Below are 16,533 nucleotides of genomic sequence, written 5' to 3'. Positions count from 1 at the left end.
TATCTTTCTGTGCGATACCTTTTTACGGTCAGTCAACTAATATGACTTAAACCAGTGATGCGCAAACTTTTCTGCCCCCCCTTCCATACTGGCTCTCTGGCATCATGTGACGTTGCATTGCCATTTGACCCCCGCGGTGTCATTTGATGCAGCTTAGAGCAGGTAAGAGGGAGTTACAGAGGCCTCGCCCTCCCCCAGCATTTAATTTAAATATTGTGGGGAAGAGCGCAAGGCCTCTGTAAACGCCGCGCCCCAAGTTTCCGCACCCCTAACTTAATCAATGCTTCCTTTGGTTGCATCTGATCTTACCTTTGAAGTTAAAATATATTCTTTGGATGCATCACTGCGCATACCATGCAGTCAATCAACCATGTACAGACTCCTATTACAGGGTATATAGCCTGGCTAACATCAAGTGCGTGTTGGAAATTGTAACTAGCATGCATTCCTCAATCAGGTGCTTCATCATGGAGGACAGGGGCTACCTTGTTGCACACCCAACTCTCATTGATCCAAAAGGCCATGCACCTGTGGAACAGCAGCATATTACACACAAGGTACGGCATCTACCACTCTGGGTCCCATTGGGAACTCAACCCGTGAGCACTGATTAACATGTGGCCTCTCCCCAATTGTCTTCCAGGAACCTCTAGTTGCTAACGATATCCTAAATCATCCCAACTTCGTTAAGAAGAATTTGTGCAACAGTTTCAGCGACAGAACTGTCCAGAGGTTTTATAAGTTTAACACCAGCCTCTTGGTAAGCTCTTGTGTGTCTAATGGGAATGTTTTTGTTTCGGGTGTCAATATTATTTATTTATTTATAAAATATTTTACCAGGAAGTAATACATTGCGAGTTACCTCTCGTTTTCAAGTATGTCCTGGGCATAGAGTTAAGACAAATAATACATGGTTACAAATACAGTTACATAAATGAACAGGGTATACATTATATACAAGACATTGTATGCACAATATGCAATCAAAGCTAATGAGACTTTCATGCTGGTTACCAAACGGAACAAAATGTCTGGCAAACAGTGACGGGTCACAATACGCAGGGCAGCAAGCGCAACGATCCGGGGTGTACCCCTACGAATTCTGGGAGCAGAGAGGGTGGGCGGAAGCAGGAGCCCAAATACATCCTTGCACCAGGGCCCACTATTCCCCAGTTCCCCCTCTGCCGGCAAAGGTTTTATATGACTAAAGTAACGTTTCCTCTAAGGAGAATAAGCGTCAGATAGTTGTAATTATAACTCTGTGCCCAGGACATACGTGAAAACGAGAGGTAACTCTCACTGTATTACTTCCCGGTAACACATTTTTATAAATAAAAAAATAAAATAAATAAGTGTAGACATATACTCAGGCTAATTATTCATTGCAACACAGAGGAGGGGGACACTTTTCTCGCCTGAAATGAAAGGCTGTTCGAGGTGTACCTACCTTATTTGTAAATATTCCTAATAAACGTTCATGGTTTCTCCTCCGGCATAGTTGAAACTGTTAAAGAAATAAAGGTTTTCTTGTTGCTGTGGATAGTGTATTGCGTTGGCGCGATAGATACATCACTTGTTAAGTTGTGTGTGTCACATCTTCACCAATATGTTCTGTTTCCACCAGGGGGATCTGACAAACCTGGTGCATGGCAGTCACTGTTCTAAATACCGGCTGACGAGAATCCCTGGGACCAACGCTTTTGTTGGAATAGTCAATGAAACCTGCGATTCTCTCGCTTTCTGTGCCTGCAGCATGGTAGACAGGTTGTGTCTCAACTGTCACAGGTACTTCCCATTAACAGACCATGTGACTGCGTAATGCTAAAGGCCCCAACAGTAGGATAAATGAATGAATGAATAACCAGATACTTGTAGGGGGGACCCCTAAACATAAACTTGATAGAAGACAGGTACTGGGTTGCAGTCCCGGATGGTAACCTCACTAATAAGTGACGCTGTTGTTAACAATAACACCAGGAAGATTGAGCATAATAACACCCTATAACGTACCAATTGTCTAAAGTCCTGAACAGGAAAGCATGTAGCAAGCGATTGACTCCCTCTGAGTGCTGCACAGTCCATGCGATCCAAAGGTGAGGGGTCCCCAGGTGTGCTTCCGTCCAAAGGTGAGGGGTCCCCAGGTGTGCTCCCGTCCAAGGGGTAGGCTAGTAGAGAAGGAGAAAAACTGGAAGAGCACTGCTGTAGGTATCAAAGTAGAAAGGAGGGTGCGTATCCCATAAAAAGATTATTTATTGGTCATGGAAAGACAGGGCAATGGAGAGCCCTACCAACGTGGGTATACCTTGAGAGAGCGCTCTGTGAAGCGTGCAGCGTTGGTAGGGCCCTCCATTGCCCTGTTTTCCATGACCAATAAATAATCTTTTTATGGGATACGCACCCTCCTTTCTACTTTTTTGATACCTACAGTAGTGCTCTTCCAGTTTTTCTACTTCCCATTAACAGGCTGGAATAGAAAGCAACGTGTGTTTTATGTTGAAGAGCAAAGATAGAATACCCGCGAGTGTATTTGTGTGTCTTACCCAAGTCCCCAAATATGCTTACTTGTCCCCGTTGTCGTACAGTGGTTAAGCTGCACACAGGGATTCTGGGTAGTGACATGTGAATGATCGACATAGATCGTGTCACTTTGTGGTGGACAGGGAATAGATTTATGTTTACGATAGATAAAAATTGCCATAAAAATAAATGTCTCCTTTCTTTTTACAATTGCAAAGTCCTTTTGCCGCTGCCTTTATCAAAACCCCATCAATTTTAATTCCTGTAGTTGAATTCTGAAAAAATCAGTTTGCTGAAAATGTGTCTCCATGGGAAGTTAAAATGGCCGTGCACATGCTCATTAAGGCTGCGGCCACGCTGGCGCTGAGCGCACTCATGCTTGAGAGCGGTGACGTCACCAACGCGCGCGTGCCGTGTGGCCGTGCAGATTAACATTTTCTGAAGTAAAAGTGCCAAGCGCGCTCAGCGGCAGCGTGGACGCAGCCTAAGGCAGCCCATGTTCATAATATACAGGTTAAAACTCAGAAAAAATAACACAACTAATATTAACTATAAGATTATGTTATAACCTCATTTTCATGGGGTGGGAGTTTGCTGCTTTAAAGCTGCAGACCAAGCTATATCCTACATGTTGTTTTTTTTGTTTTGTTTTTTTAAATCAGTTCAGTACTTGTAGCAATGTAACTCTGAATTACATTTTTAATGTATTTTAATGTAACAAGCCTTTTTTTTATTTTTATAGCAACCATTTACAAAGTCACATCCCCTTCTTTTCTGAAACAGGCTCTGGCGCAACCCTGTTTGAGCCCTGCCCCCTCTCTAGCAGTGCACCAATTGTATCTAGTGACTGCCTGGTCACAGGATCTTCCCCACAGAACTTTGCATCTTTGGTCCTCTTCTGCTGCACTGACAGCCATTTAGTGAACCCCCGTGCCGAATCTTCGCCGATCAATAGGCAACTTAGCTAATTACGTATAATTGTGTGGATTGTATTGATGCGCATATTAAAGGGAAAAAATACAATGTAAAAAAAAAACTGGCAGCTTGGATTGCTGCTTTAACGACTAAACCAGTCTTTTTATTGTACTGTTTAATTGTCTACACGCTTTGGCTTTATTTTTTATTTCGTTTTTTAAGACCAACATTTGTGAAAAAATATTTTCCATTTTTGTTTTTAGAAATCCGCTTCCTGGTTTCTTTATATGATTTAGTTGTTTATTTTTCTATGCACATTTTCCATGTGCCACCACAGATGCTTTCTTGAACCCCATAGATATGTTTCTCATGGCGTAATATGCACAATTTGTGCGGCTTTGCACATATTCTGTATTCTGATGTCAAGTCTTGTTTCATTATTAGGATGGAGCAAAATGAATGCGAATGTCCGTGTGAGTGCCCTCTAGAGGTCAATGAGTGTACTGGAAATCTTACAAATGCAGAAAGCAGGTGAGTTCAGGTGTGAATATATGTGGGTGTTATTTAGAAATCTGGAGGTGTCACGGCTTCATTTCGCGGTGAAGATTTTTGAGGGAGCAGTCTCTTTATTTAACCCTTTTGGTAAAGCATTTTTTATGGTGTATACACGGATCCTGCCCTTTCTTTTCAGGGCTTAAATACGGTCTTTGTTTTTTTGGCAGCTGGGAGGGATGTCTGCTTTCTGGGCTCTCTGCCACCCTGTATTTCTCATTAATTGTTTGGAAGGAACACTTTGAGGCTGCAGGGTTAAGCACTATTTAAGTCCACAACTTTCAGACATATCCAATTCAGGTATCCTGGGCTCTTTCTGTAATTGCAGTGTGCATCTCCCCGCAGTGTGCATCTCCCCCGCAGCCTCCCCCGCAGCCTGCCCCGCAGCCTCCCCCGCAGCCTCCCCCGCAGCCTGCCCCGCGACGCTTTCTCTGTGCTTACAACCTCTTTGTAGGGAGATGGGATAGCCCAGGAGTGACCAACTGCAGTCCTCAAGCGCCACCAACAGGCCAGGTTTTAAGGATATCCTTGCTGCAGCACAGGTGGCTCAATCAGTGACTCAGTGACCACTGTGTGCTGAAGCAGGGATATCCGTAATATCCCTGGCCTGTTGGTGGCTCTAAAGGAATGGAGTTGGCCACCCCTGGGTTAGGTGTGGGATGCGCGAGCCGGTAAGCAGAGCAGGCAGGGGTGCGCAGGGGGACAAGTTTGCGCCCCCCTGGGTTAGGTGTTGGTGTGACACTGAACCCGAGTTTAAGATTCTGACTTTGAATACTGCATTTGTTATGCGCAGGTAGAGAATCATGTTTTTTTGCAGTGTCGCTTAGATTTTAAGGCAAGGCTGCGTCAAATGACTGAGGGGTGATGCCACAGCGGGTGATTTTGTTTTTAGAGCAGCCTACCGCTATGGCCCTCCCAAGCCCTTTTATTCACGTTTATAAATGTGTCTGTATACAGGAATCCCAGTTGTGAAGTTCACCAGGAGCCGATGACTTTCACTGTGCTGGACCCCAACTTACAAGATGCACTGTCACAATGTGTCAACACCGGCTGCACTCAGAGGATGGAAAGCGGGTAACGGCAGCACCTTACTTTCCATGCTGCAGAAATACAGCCTGAAGAATTGTTATATTAAAGCATATATACATTAAGTATACCAACACACATTTTTTTTGTATTGCTACCTATAGTCCTTGATTTATAAATACATCTGAGTTGTGCAGAGAGGGTAGTGGAATAAAGACGTTGCATTTTAGAACATATTACTCGGCCGTTGTAGTCAAAGTATAAATCTCAAAACAGGATAGTATATTCTACTAAGAATTGGTTGTACGTGTTTTCTGTCGTGTTCTTGGCAATTTAAGCACCCTATTGAAGTTTATGTGAAACTACTTAAATGGCTGTGCTGAACATGCAAGATGGGGACTGCGTATACAGTGTGTATATAGAGATATATACATATATATGGTTTTTCAGACAAAAGGTGACACATTGTGTGCTCATTTGCATGTAATTTCCCAGAATCCCTTGCTGCAGTGGAAGAACTGTATGCTGGGGATAATGGTGAATGGCAGGTTTGCAGACCTGCCTAAGACATATGAATGTGCTCACAAGGGATATTTTTATTTGCTATATGCAATACGGTGGAGGTTTTTTGTTGCCTGTTTCACCCACCATAACTTAAAACATATATCTTATACTATATTAGTGAAAGCACTGTATGTTTGCCTGCCTGCATGCATGCCTGCCTGCTGGATGTCCGGTGTCCCTAGCGGCAATCTCATTGGTCCCTTGGCCCGCCCGCCCCCGCACACCTCTCATTGGCCTCACACACTCACACCACCCCCTTGGCCCGCCCCCCACACCTCTCATTGGCCTGAGGCGGAATGACGGGCCAAAGGTCCAAAAAAATAAATAAAACACACACACACACACACACACACACACACACACACCTCTCTCCCCTCTCCCCTCTCCAAATCACCTTTTCCCCCTCCCCAGCGGCATCACCTCTTCCCCCTCCCCAGCGGCATCACCTCTTCCCCCTCCCCAGCGGCATCACCTCTTCCCCCTCCCCAGCGGCATCACCTCTTCCCCCTCCCCAGCGGCATCACCTCTTCCCCCTCCCCAGCGGCATCACCTCTTCCCCCTCCCCAGCGGCATCACCTCTTCCCCCTCCCCAGCGGCATCACCTCTTCCCCCTCCCCAGCGGCATCACCTCTTCCCCCTCCCCAGCGGCATCACCTCTTCCCCCTCCCCAGCGGCATCACCTCTTCCCCCTCCCCAGCGGCATCACCTCTCCCCCCTCACCGCTCCAAATCACCTCTCCCCGCTCCAAATCACCTCTCCCCGCTCCAAATCACCTCTCCCCGCTCCAAATCACCTCTCCCCGCTCCAAATCACCTCTCCCCCCTCCCCGCTCCAAATCACCTCGCTTCCCGCAGCTGCCACGCGGCGCGTAAGATGGCGGACCCCCTTCCTCCCTCGCGGCGCCGAGTCAGACGGTGGCGGCGCCCGGAAGTACAGGTAGGTGTCGCTCCCCACCTCCGGCGCCAAACGGAACTGAGAAAGGGCGCATCAACTGAGGTGTGTGTGTGTGTGTGTGTGTGTGTGTGTGTGTGTGTGTGTGTGTGTGTCACTGTCCACTGCCCCCCCCTCCTATCCACTGCCCCCCCCTCCTGTCCACTGCCCCCCCCTCCTGTCCACTGCCCCCCCCTCCTGTCCACTGCCCCCCCCCTCCTGTCCCCCCTCCTGTCCACTGCCCCCCCCCCTCCTGTCCACTGCCCCCCCCCTCCTGTCCACTGCCCCCCCCTCCTGTCCACTGCCCCCCCCTCCTGTCCACTGCCCCCCCTCCTGTCCACTGCCCCCCCTCCTGTCCACTGCCCCCCCCTCCTGTCCACTGCCCCCCCCCTCCTGTCCACTGCCCCCTCCCTCCTGTCCACTGCCCCCCCCCTCCTGTCCACTGCCCCCCCTCCTGTCCACTGCCCCCCTCCTGTCCACTGCCCCCCCCTCCTGTCCACTGCCCCCCCCTCCTGTCCACTGCCCCCCCCCTCCTGTCCACTGCCCCCCCCCCTCCTGTCCACTGCCCCCCCCTCCTGTCCACTGCCCCCCCCTCCTGTCCACTGCCCCCCCCCTCCTGTCCACTGCCCCCCCCCCTCCTGTCCACTGCAGGAAATGCAGGGGGAGGAATCCATGCCTTTGAGGCGCCCCCCCCCCTCCCTTTGACGCCCCCCCCCTCCCTTTGACGCCCCCCCCCCTCCCTTTGACGCCCCCCCCCTTCCTTTGACGCCCCCCCCTCCCTTTGACGCCCCCCCCTCCCTTTGACGCCCCCCCCTCCCTTTGACGCCCCCCCCCTCCCTTTGACGCCCCCCCCCTCCCTTTGACGCCCCCCCCTCCCTTTGACGCCCCCCCCCTCCCTTTGACGCCCCCCCCTCCCTTTGACGCCCCCCCCCTCCCTTTGACGCCCCCCCCCTCCCTTTGACGCCCCCCCCCTCCCTTTGACGCCCCCCCCTCCCTTTGACGCCCCCCCCCTCCCTTTGACGCCCCCCCCCTCCCTTTGACGCCCCCCCCTCCCTTTGACGCCCCCCCCCCTCCCTTTGACGCCCCCCCCCCTCCCTTTGACGCCCCCCCCCTCCCTTTGACGCCCCCCCCTCCCTTTGACGCCCCCCCCCTCCCTTTGACGCCCCCCCCCCTCCCTTTGACGCCCCCCCCCTCCCTTTGACGCCCCCCCCTCCCTTTGACGCCCCCCCCTGCCTTTGACGCCCCCCCTGCCTTTGACGCCCCGCGCGCACACACTGACTGACTGCCGCACGCACGCACACACTGACTGACGCGCACACAAAGCCTGACTGACGCACGCACACACTGACTGAGGCACACACTGACTGTGTGTGCGTCAGTCAGTCTGTGTGTGTTTGTGTTTCTGCCTCAGACTCACTGACGCGCGAGCAAACACACAGTGACTGACGCACACACGCTACATGAAGCTGTAAAGGAGGGAGGGAGGGGGGGGACTGGATTGATGTGAATGGGGGACAAACAGAGAGAGGGGGGAGGAGAGAGAGGAACGGGAACATTACATCCCGGGCAACGCCGGGTCTCTCAGCTAGTACATATATATAGATCTATATATATATATATATAGATATATATATATATAGATATATATATATATAGATATATAGCGAGAAGTAATGGTATAGACTTAAATTAAATGAAAGTAGGTTAATATATAATATACAGAGAGAAATAGTATGTCAACTGAGTAACCATATATTTCACTTTCAGCACATAGTTTATTGTGAAAAAAATGTTTACTCATCAGCCTAACTCAGTTTGTATTCGCAATTTTACATAATATATATAATGCTAAACGTCATGATGCACCACTGTATGCTGATCCCTTATAGGCTGTACGCAGTAATCTGTTTCTCTCCTACAGTTACTGTTTTGGAGTGCTAGATTGTGAATGGTGCATGGTGGACAGTGATGGAAAGGCCCATCTGGACAGGCCATACTGTGCGCTCCAAAAGGAATGTTTTGGGGGAATTGTAGGAGCTAAAAGCCCTTATGCTGATGATATGAGTTCAATAGGTAATGCACCTTTGTACTAAATTCATGCTTTGTACAAATAGTTCTAACATCCCTACCTGAGCCTTCTCTGGTCCCTTTAGCACGGCATTGTCTAGCATTTGTAACATTACCCGAACTACGGAATCTCCCGGAGCTAAATCACGGCACTCGCACTTCCTTGGGCACCGCCGATTCTGGATTGTGTCTACCAGACATGGATACTTGTCCGGTGGACGCCACAGGCCAAGGACCCCAATACAAAGCCGCAAAGCTTAATTTGAAGTTGTTAAAATGACACCAATTAGATTTCAGCCCCCCACCCCCCTCCAAATATTTGAGATTAGATTTATAGAGAACATTTCATTTTCCAACAGGCGATGAAGTGATCACTTTGAACATGATCAAAAGTGCTCCCGTTGGCCCGGTGGCCGGAGGGATAATGGGCTGCATTATGGTGCTGGTCTTGGCCGTGTATGCTTATCGGCATCAGATACATAGGAGGAGTCATCAGCATATGTCGCCGCTTGCAGCGCAAGGTACATGTAGCACACAAAGGCGGAGATTGGGAGGAGATTGGTGGGTACGTGAGCAGAGCAATCTGAGACCGATGAGCTCAGCTGGAAAAGGTGGAGCAGAGGTGGGAGCGGATTGGATAAAGTATTTTGTTAGGCACTCCGCCAAAAATTGGGGGTGGAAATAGAATTAATATAGAAGTGTAAATTAGAGCAATTTCTTGCCAGGTGGTTATTTGCTAATAGAATCCGCCACTCCTAACACTGTGCCACGTAATGATTGCCAAAGTAAATAGCTACAAAATGTAATGTTCTCTTATTACAAAGCCGGCATTACCCTTTGGGTATTCCTTTTACCGAATAGTAAGATCGGTTATTTTAAGTCGTTTCTGATGAAACTTCCCACACATTTTGTTGAATCTAGTTTTAGCTGGAAATCGGTTAAGATTGACCCAATATTTTTTAATCCAAACAAAAACCACAAACTTGTTTTTTTTATTATTATTATTTCTCAACATAAGTGTGCACTTATGCCAAAAAGTGCTTTATGATCAATACATCAAACTAAACTTGTAAGGTTTAAAAAACTATATGCTGAAGAGGTAGGTGAATGTCACTTTACAAATATTTATTTAATTCCTTTGATTTGTGGCATATTGGCATTTAATTAACTGTATACCTGTGATATGTGCAGAAATATAAACTAACATACTCGTATTCAATCTCTACTTTCACTTTGTGAATGTACGGTGGCTCGGCTTTTGCGCATGCGAAACTATAAAGCCCGTGATTCAATGTTTCCTGACTGTGTTGCGTCTGTGTCGTGTGCAGAGATGTCCGTGCGAATGTCCAACCTGGAAAACGATAGAGACGAAAGAGATGATGACAGCCACGAAGATCGCGGGATCAGTGAGTAGATATGGACTTGCCGCATTGAAAGGGTTTGATTTAGCACCGGCCGGTTTGGGCACATGTTAAACGCACCCTTTTTTTGTCTCCCACAGTCAGCAACACTAGGTTCATAGCCGCAGTAATTGAACGTCACGCGCACAGCCCAGAGCGGCGGCGACGTTATTGGGGACGGTCTGGGACAGAAAGTGATCACGGTAAGGTGTCGCTTCTGGATTAAACGCTGTAGAGCTGCCTGGAAAACTCCTTATTTTTTTTATTTTTTTGTCCTGGACCCATATAACAACGTCGATTAACTTAATGTACCCCCTGCTACATACATCTGTGGGAAATCACTTAAAATATCAAACCTATGTGTACTCCCCCCCCCCCCCCCCCCGGTAATATTTGGTAGTTATTGTAGATTAACTTTAAAATACCCTTTAGTGTGAATTTTGTGCTGGTCTTCCCAAATCCCCAACTCCATCTTTCTTAGCAACATAAGACTTGGAAGCCGTGGTTGTATACGCTTATATGTATATAAGCTTATGTCTGCCATATTGCAAAGCTTTCCAGCACATCCTAGGTTAAAGAAGTGCCTATCCACAGACAGCTGTTTCTGCCTTTTTGGTCTCATCAGTGTGAGGCTGCTGAGAACTCTCTATGTGGTGGTTGTTCCACAGGAATCTCTTGATTTTATAATGTGAGTGAGTAGGAAAAAACAACATACATGATGCGTGCACCTTTTCCGTAGTGACATAAAGCAGGAGGGAAATAGTCGTTGGCTATTCTGGTTTATGTTATCATCCATAATACAGATATACAATTCCCAGGCTCATGCTGATGTAAACGTATGATTAATCGTCCTCCTTTTTACCCATGTGCCTTGTAATGGTTTTATATTTATTCATCTTCAGAGTTAAAAAAAAAAAAAAAAAAAAATGATAGCGCAAAATAGTGTTACATTTTTACATATTAACAATGTCGCGGACACTTGGGCCCCTCATTAAAGCAAGTTTCCCCCCCCCCCCCCCCCCCCCAAAAAAAACTGTCTGTGTCGCAGTTTTTTGCCCCGGATCAAGCCTGACAAAACACATTTCATGTTCCTATTCAGCCGCCCCCCCCTCCCCCTCCCAAAAGGAGTAATATCTCAAGAACTGGGGGTTCACCGAATGTACGGGGGTAACAGGTCGGCTTCCTCCGCCCCCCCTAAAACAATAACACCCGCCGTGGATCGCGGCTTTAAAGGGAAATATGTAGGTGCGGCTGAAAGGGCATCTTGTAATTCTGAGCGTCCTTGTTGAAATGAAAAGAAAAACCAATTTACTTACTGAAGTGCAACAAATCTCGGATTCCCTGTGCGTTCGTACGTTGCCAGCTGGGTATGTTTAAAACCCAACATACAATAAAGATATATATATATATATATATATATACATTTACACATACATAGAAATACAGCGCTAAATATACAGCTAACGTAACTTTTTCAAAATGTTCCTAATTTTGCGTATTCATTTTCCCCCCAGGTTATAGCACCATGAGCCCGCAGGAAGACAGTGAAAACCCGCCGTGTAATAACGACCCTTTGTCAGCTGGGGTTGACGTGGGAAACCACGATGAAGAGTTAGAGCCCGACACGCCGCCTCAAACTGCCGCACTGCTGAGCCACAAATTTCACCACTACAGACTGCATCATCCAGCCCTACATCACACTCACCACTTACAGGCGGCCGTCACCGTACATTCTGTAGACGCCGAGTGTTGATATTTGGCACCGAGCTGGCCGAGGGACCATGGACAGCCGGAGCCACGCTGCAGCGGACACGTATGTTTTCACGAGCAAATGTGGCAGAGGTTTTGCATTTCCAAATATAAAGTGGACTTCCAATTGGGGAGAGCTTTGGCGCCATCGAGAGCATGGACCTTTTAAGACAATGAAAGGAATCCATCGACCTGCAAACCACATATGGAAAAAGGTGGGGCCCACAAATCTAGTCAAGGACGACACGGTTTCAGAACTAGACGTTTTCTGACGAGCAGGAAAAATGTTCAAAAGATGAAGATATTGTTTAAAAAAAAAAGGATATTACTCAACGTGAGTGGAATTGTCAATAATTTCTTAACAATGCATCTCAATTTTTAACTATAGGATTATTTTTCTACTATTTATTGAATTTTCGAGAACTTTTTAAACAATGGAAGCAGCAATTCTTCTAAATAAATAACACCCAACACTGTGGAGTTGTCCTGAGGATGGAGAGAATAAATGGCTAAGAAGATGAACGCCAAATGTGATCTCCACTCCAAAGGTTCCATGAAGAAATATCGGACTTGTTTACACTGAGCACCACATCCGCAGACCATTGTGCATATATATATATATATATATATATATAAATTTTGTCTGTTTTTTTTATCGGAGTATTTTAAACGAGAAATGTGTTGCCAAACGATCTTAGATCCTATTTGAATTGGTAAAAATTCACAAGGCGATTTTATAAACGTGGGTGTCGCGGTGTGCGATTACTTAGTGCTGCTGAGTACCACTCCATTCACACACCTCAACATCCACACTTGTTTGTAAGAAATCAGAATGTGTTTTTAAACCTGATTTTTGCATTTATTTTTTTGTATACAATTTAATATCACCCTTTAAAAAGTGGTGTTTAAATGGATAGGAACCACTGTTTAAATGGACTGTGCACTCTTCCCCTACTACCACTACTCTTTTTAATGGCACTTTGGCAGTTGCCTACTCATTTTGATGGTTTGGTCCCTGAGCGTTCTACATAGGTGTTGTACGTGGGCTGTTGAGACTTTGTGCATCCAACCTATACACTGATGGAGGTATCCGTGCCCCACGCACTGCGGTGGGTGCAATGCAGGCCCTTCCAGCAGTAAAACATTCAAATATGATTTGAGATCAGTTTGAAGCAGTTCAGTCAAATTCAACATAGGGCGTCGTCATTTAAATGTCACCTTTTTATTTTATTTTTGCGCTAAGCAGTGTTGTGATACAAATCACTGCTGGCAGACTACAATTTACACATGTATCATTGATTTATTGTAAGATGCAGATCGTTGAATATTTTTTATAGGGTGCTCCGTATTGTGATGTACTGTAGGAGAAAGACTTTGCTATGAGACAATACAACAATTAACTTTGTGGTATCAGGAATCCTCTTTATACTGTGTATAAAACTGCAAGCAAGTGGGGCGGGGGACTAAATAATTGTAGTTGTGCGAATGATTTGGGGCTGTTCCCTTAGGATGTTGGTACTTTCACTGACATTTAAAGTTACTTTTGCCTATTTTTGAATGTATGGGATTCCAGTTTGAGGATCTATAGCTGGGGTGGGCAACTCCAGTCCTCCTGGGTCAGCGACAGATCAAGTTTTTAAGCATATCCCTGCTTAAGCACAGGTGGCTCACTGATTGAGCTACCTCTGCTGAAGCAGGGATATCCTTAAAATATGATCTGTTGGCGCCCCCTGGGGACTGGAGTTGCTGATCTATGGCGTTTCTAGAGAAGAAAATAAAATGCCACATTGCCACAAAAGTTTGGGTGACTGTGAATAGAGTTATTCTCCATAAATTAGGATTTGCTTTATGAAGTCTTGTTTTAATTTTGAGCACGTTGAGCTGGTTGGCGAGTTTCACTGCACTGAACTTCTGCTCACTTCCTGGGAAGTAATACTACATCTTTTATGAAGCTGTAGTGCAATATAATTGCAGCTGATCCGTACTCCAATTTACCTTAAAATTGCCTCCCCACAGAACCTTGCTAACATCCTAAAGGGTTTTTGTTTGCAGTGGCCCAGCCCTGTAATCAATGGGTTAATCTTTTACTGTTGTGGTTCCTCTCTTAAAAGCCAGACTGACCAAAAATGGCGTATTTGGGTGACGAACATAGATAACAATGATGGGAAAAGATGCAGTATAGATGTAACGAGCTTCATTCTCTGGTGTAATATGGCATATGGTGTGAAATACAGCAATAACACTGCCAATAAGCCCTATCCAAGTGATACGGTAATATGGTGCGTTATCTGCATGCATGGTAAAGGGTGTGGGGTCCTTTTTGTAATATCGATCTTTAAAAGGATTGTGAAAAAAAATCATACCAGTTCATCGTCATATATACAATTAGTTGTCTTTTATAAATGTAACTGACCCATATACCACTTTGAGGTGCACTAACTAGAAATAAATAAGTCCAGAAATCCTATAATTATTACATTCTTACTGTAGTTTGTTCCCCCCACGTTGATTTGAATAATAATCCTATTTAGATGCATCTAAAACCTACACAGTACAATCTTTAAACAGAGTTGCCGTAGGGGTAAGTGCCATCTTACTGCACTTGTCGTGTGTGTGGAAGGGACCATTGGTTGTAATAAAATTGCCTATGATATAAGCTGGTTTAAAATGCTGACACTTAAAGCAGCAATAATACATTCCTCCTTTTTTTCTTCTTATTTGTATATGTAAAGTATGTGACAATGTATCATTCTACATTCTTACTTAACCTGGCAATCGTCTGGTGCTCCTGCTATAAATCAGTAAAAATCCTGAGTGTGTGCCTAACATAATGGCTGCCTTTCAGTTTCTATCAATTCTTTGGTCAGTGTAATACAGCAGCTACAATGTATCCTTATATTACCAGGGTAAAACATCATTTATTGTTACAGTTTGCAGCTCAAACTGCTGGGAATATTGGCAACAAATTATGACAAATAAAGTGTTGCTAAGAACTTGCACTGCTGGGGAGTTGGGCTGAAACCTGCTATAGAAATCAAAGGATGCTTTATAACTAATGAAAAATGGCATTAAGAGTTGAATTCAAAAAAAAAAAATCACTTATCTAATACTACATAACTGATTTATTTTTTTTTAAAAAGTATAAGATTTCACGTTTTGCTGCTTTAACCAGAGTGTTTAATCAATGCAATGCAGGCTGTGACATAGGAATATTGTTGATTGGTAATACCCCTGAATATGTCGTCACTATTTGTGCTATATTGGCTCACGTTGTTTTGTGTCACAATATAAAAGAATATGCAGTAACTGTGTAACTTCTGAAGAACGACTTTAAACATTTCAGTACCATGGGGGGCCTATACAAAATGTTTTATTGCAATGCTGGCCTCTTCAGCTTTTAAAGAGTTAATGACATTTGTATTGATCATACATGATGAACGATCACAATATTAATCCAAACGGAGGCCTGGGCCAGTAGTGAAGAACCTTAAGACACAGAGATATAAGTCACCAAATAAATCGGTTTACTAGAGCAAAAGGCAAGAAACCTGGTTTGTTTTACACATTTCATCTCATTTTACCTCTAAGGGGTTAAGAGTACAGTTTAATTTAGCAATCATTTATTTGTATTAAATGATTGATCCCAAATCGTGATGAATAATTGATCCCCTTTATTTACCTGGAAGTGCCTGAAAATGCACTGTTGGGTAACCAAAGTGTAGTGCAGGGGTAGCCAACTGCAGTCCTCGAGCTACCAACCGGTTAGGGTTTCAGGATATGCCTGCTTCAGCACAAGTGGCTCAGTCGAAGATTGAGTCACCTGTGCTAACGCTGGGACTGATTGAGCCACCCGTGCTGAAGCAGGGATATCCTGAAAACCTGACCCGTTGGTAACTCTTGAGGACTGAAGTTGGACTACCCCTGGTGTTGTATAATACAGGGACAATAACCGAATGCCTAAGCCGCGAAATAAAACACAGTAGCGATTGTTACCAGAACAATTCAAACACAGCCCCAAGACAAAAACAATGTGTCAGGTTGTACATACAATTGTATTATCTTGTAACATTTCATTTATACCTTAGAAAACCATTGTCAATAAATCTCCATTGTATTCCCAGTGTAATTTGTGTAGTTTCAACTGGAAATCTGTGTAGCAACTGCAATTAAACTTTATTACAACAGACATGCTTGTGCTATTACTTAATGAAACCGGGTGCAAGATATTGTACACTTACGATTGAATGTGATTTGTAGGACATCATTGTTGTATTGCAGGGCCCAAGCCAAATGAACCTTTAACATTGAGTATTCTTGATGTTCGAGGGCTGCTAAACCAGATCTATTGGATTTGCAGAAATGGAGAGGTCTCAGAACATGTGTGTGCATTGCTTGCATAGGTCAGAAAGCTATACCCCAAATCTCACCATGACCAACACCAAGAATTCTGTATATGTGACCACCAAATATAGTTTTCTTATATCTTGAACAAAATAACTGCAGATGTGGTTTTATATATATTCACCCACATACATATGTACACTTTAAAAATCACGTCACTAGAAAATACACACTGAATATATCTGTCCTAAATAGTCCAATAAACTAGAATTGTGTAACATGCAGATCAGTGACGCACATTGATATCTATATACTGTTATAGCCAACCCCACATATACGACTTTATTTTGTATATATGTCTTTATTTATATAGCTAATCATGAAAGGCAAGAATAATGCTGCACACCATTATGTAAATACAAAAGATACTTGCTATTACCGCTGCTCCTGGAACAGGGGAGTTCCTGGCAGT

The 16,533-nt window shown here is 45.1% G+C and overlaps 1 protein-coding gene across 1 annotated transcript in view; it reads left to right on the top strand.

Moving 5' to 3' along the window:
- Positions 1–15,906, top strand: part of CACHD1 (cache domain containing 1) — a 126,133-nt gene extending 110,227 nt beyond the window's left edge. The window contains exons 18-27 of the mRNA XM_075615905.1: positions 458–557; positions 644–760; positions 1,625–1,785; positions 3,877–3,963; positions 4,942–5,058; positions 8,426–8,577; positions 8,931–9,092; positions 9,900–9,977; positions 10,073–10,174; positions 11,486–15,906. Of these exons, the coding sequence (XP_075472020.1) occupies positions 458–557; positions 644–760; positions 1,625–1,785; positions 3,877–3,963; positions 4,942–5,058; positions 8,426–8,577; positions 8,931–9,092; positions 9,900–9,977; positions 10,073–10,174; positions 11,486–11,724 (1,315 nt within the window). The 3' untranslated portion in view covers positions 11,725–15,906. The remainder of the gene's footprint in view (positions 1–457; positions 558–643; positions 761–1,624; positions 1,786–3,876; positions 3,964–4,941; positions 5,059–8,425; positions 8,578–8,930; positions 9,093–9,899; positions 9,978–10,072; positions 10,175–11,485) is intronic.
- Positions 15,907–16,533: the final 627 nt, after the last annotated feature.

Source organism: Ascaphus truei, chromosome 10, assembly GCF_040206685.1.
Source record: "Ascaphus truei isolate aAscTru1 chromosome 10, aAscTru1.hap1, whole genome shotgun sequence".
Taxonomy (NCBI): Eukaryota; Metazoa; Chordata; class Amphibia; order Anura; family Ascaphidae; genus Ascaphus; species Ascaphus truei.
Note: the sequence above shows the minus strand (reverse complement) of the source record. Positions and strands in the feature narration are given on the sequence as shown.